The sequence below is a fragment of the Fukomys damarensis genome, unplaced genomic scaffold, assembly GCF_012274545.1.
Source record: "Fukomys damarensis isolate Sample0158 unplaced genomic scaffold, DMR_v1.0_HiC HiC_scaffold_17, whole genome shotgun sequence".
Classification (NCBI taxonomy): Eukaryota; Metazoa; Chordata; class Mammalia; order Rodentia; family Bathyergidae; genus Fukomys; species Fukomys damarensis.
This window is the reverse complement of record NW_022900929.1, coordinates 26,762,066-26,764,434: the sequence shown is the minus strand read 5'-3', so window position 1 is coordinate 26,764,434 and position 2,369 is coordinate 26,762,066. Positions and strand designations below refer to the sequence as shown.

Below are 2,369 nucleotides of genomic sequence, written 5' to 3'. Positions count from 1 at the left end.
AAAAAAAAAAAAAAAAAAAAATCCTTGTCGAATTACCATCAAACCCCACTCAAAAACACATTAAAGGGATCAGTCACCACCATCAGTGGGATTTATCCCTGGTGTGCAAAAATGACCTCACACACACAAATCAACAAATGTGATGACCACATTAACAGGACAAAGGACAAAAAATATATCAAACATGTAGATGAATATTTCATTGCCTCAAAAATTCAACATTCTCTCCTGATGAAAGCTCCCAACAAATGAACTGCAGATCGAATGCACCTCAGCCCATAAGAGCCTATGCTGGTGAGTCCACAGCTACTATCATGCTCAGTGGTGACCACCAGAAGTGTTTCCGGTGAGGTCAGGAAGACTGAGCACTCACTCTCGCTGCTTCTATTCAGTATAGTGCTGCGCATGCTAGCCAAAGCAATAAGGCAAGAAAAAGAAAGAAAATTCATCTGAGTTAGGGAGTCATAGTTACATTGTCTCTGCAGACAACATAACATTGTAAATAGAAAACCCTAAGAACTGCATCAAAAAACTCTTAGTCCTGACAAAAAAATACAGTAAAATTGCCAAAGACAAATTAACATGCAGAAATTGTTACCATTCTGTATGTTGACAGTGAACTATCCAAAAAGAAATGAACAAAACAACTGCCATGGGGCAGGGAAACAGGGATGGCGGGGCACACTGTACCTTTAGCCTTCTCGGAGACTTCCAGAGCCTGTGTGTCCTGTGGTGATGCTACATCCTGGAGTCCCTTGGGGTCCCGCGTGGACTGGGATGACACCGACACCCTGGACGTCTTCCAGGTCCTCTTCTCAGAGTCAGCTCGCAGCTGCTGCTGCTGCAACCACTCGTCCTTGTAACCATTGCTGATGAGCTTGGAGAAGTTTGTTGGGGAGCCGGCTCTCTGACCAGGCCTCAAAAAGAGAAAGAGGAACTCTGAACCTAAGTGCAAAGGTCCATGGGAAAGCAGGGCCTGTGCCAGGAATAAGTATTTCATCAGGACGTGTCCTCTCTCTCCCATTCCCTCTCTCTCTTTGGTCCCTGCAGAATGAACCAGGACCTCTACCCTGAGCCACAGACCCTGCCCTGTTTATTCTTTATTTCAAGATAGAATCTTGCTAAGTAGCCCAGGGGCAACTTGAATTTGCAAACCTCCTGCCTCAGCCTCCCGCAGTGCTGAGACTACAAAGCATCCCTAAATACATGGCTGAGCGTATGTTTAGTCCCGTTTCCAAGACCTTTTTCCAGGTGGGCCAACTGAAGCAGCAGCCATTTTACTTCCGCCCGGGGATCCTTCTTCAAAGTTCCCATCCTCGGACTTCCTGATGGCCACGGACTGCCACGAGACACCACCTCTTATTTAACTCCTCCCTTATTTAGTCCCTTCCTATCCTCATCACAGCTCACCGTTACCTTCTCCTCAGAGGGGCAGGGCCATATGATACAAGAGAGCACCAGGAACTCCCCAACTTCCTGCCCCACTGGACTCTGGTTTCTGACTTATGGCTGTGCTCTTGTTTTTGTTTTTGTTTGTTTTTTTGTTTGTTTGTTTTTGAGACAGGGCCTCACTATGTAGCCCAGACTGGTCTTGGACTTGCAGCAATCCTCCTGCCTCAGCCTCCTGAGTGCTGGAATCACAGGCATGCATCATAAAGTATTCCTAATGGTTCTCCCTCTCTGCCTCCTCTCCCTCCCTCCAGTCTGAGCTGGGATTGTCATGGAGTCACTGATGTAACGATTCTCCCCCACCCCCTTGCATGTGAAACTATCTCAAGAACTAGGCCAATAATGACATTTATTCCAGCACCAAACAAGAATCCTATAAAAGTTAGCAGACACAAGAGGCCTCAGGGATTTCACTGTTAGCACACCTGTCATCCCCTGAGGTCGCCCCCAGCTGAGTGCGGACACAAGGCACAAACAGTGACAGAAAGCATCAGGCCCAGGAGGCAGGACTGTGCCAGGAAGCTTCACAGCACACAGGACACCAAAGGGGAACCGCATGCTCAGACGGCAAAACCAAGGTCGGGAGTGAGGGTACAGCCTGTAATCCTGGCATTCAGGGAGGCTGAGGCAGGAGGATCACAAGCTCTAGCCCAGCCTGGGCAACTTAGATCTTGTCTCAAAATTAAAAATTAAAAAGAGCTGGGATGGGGGCCAGGGATTTAGCTCAATGGTTCCACTGCCTGCCCCACAAGCATAAGGACCTGAGTTCAATCCCTTGTACAGAAAGAAGAAGAAGAAGAAAAAGAAGAAGAAGAAGAAGAAGAAGAAGAAGAAGAAGAAAGAAGAAGAGGAAGAAGAAGAAGAAGAAGAAGAAGAAGAAGAAGAAGAAGAAGAGAAGAAGAAGAAGAAGAAGAAGAAGA

At 47.0% G+C, this 2,369-nt stretch overlaps 1 protein-coding gene across 1 annotated transcript in view; it reads right to left on the bottom strand.

The window, feature by feature from the left end:
* Positions 1–2,369, bottom strand: part of CUNH7orf57 (chromosome unknown C7orf57 homolog) — a 9,899-nt gene that overhangs the window by 2,535 nt on the left and 4,995 nt on the right. The window contains exon 4 of the mRNA XM_010624901.3: positions 691–917. Within this exon, the coding sequence (XP_010623203.1) occupies positions 691–917 (227 nt within the window). The remainder of the gene's footprint in view (positions 1–690; positions 918–2,369) is intronic.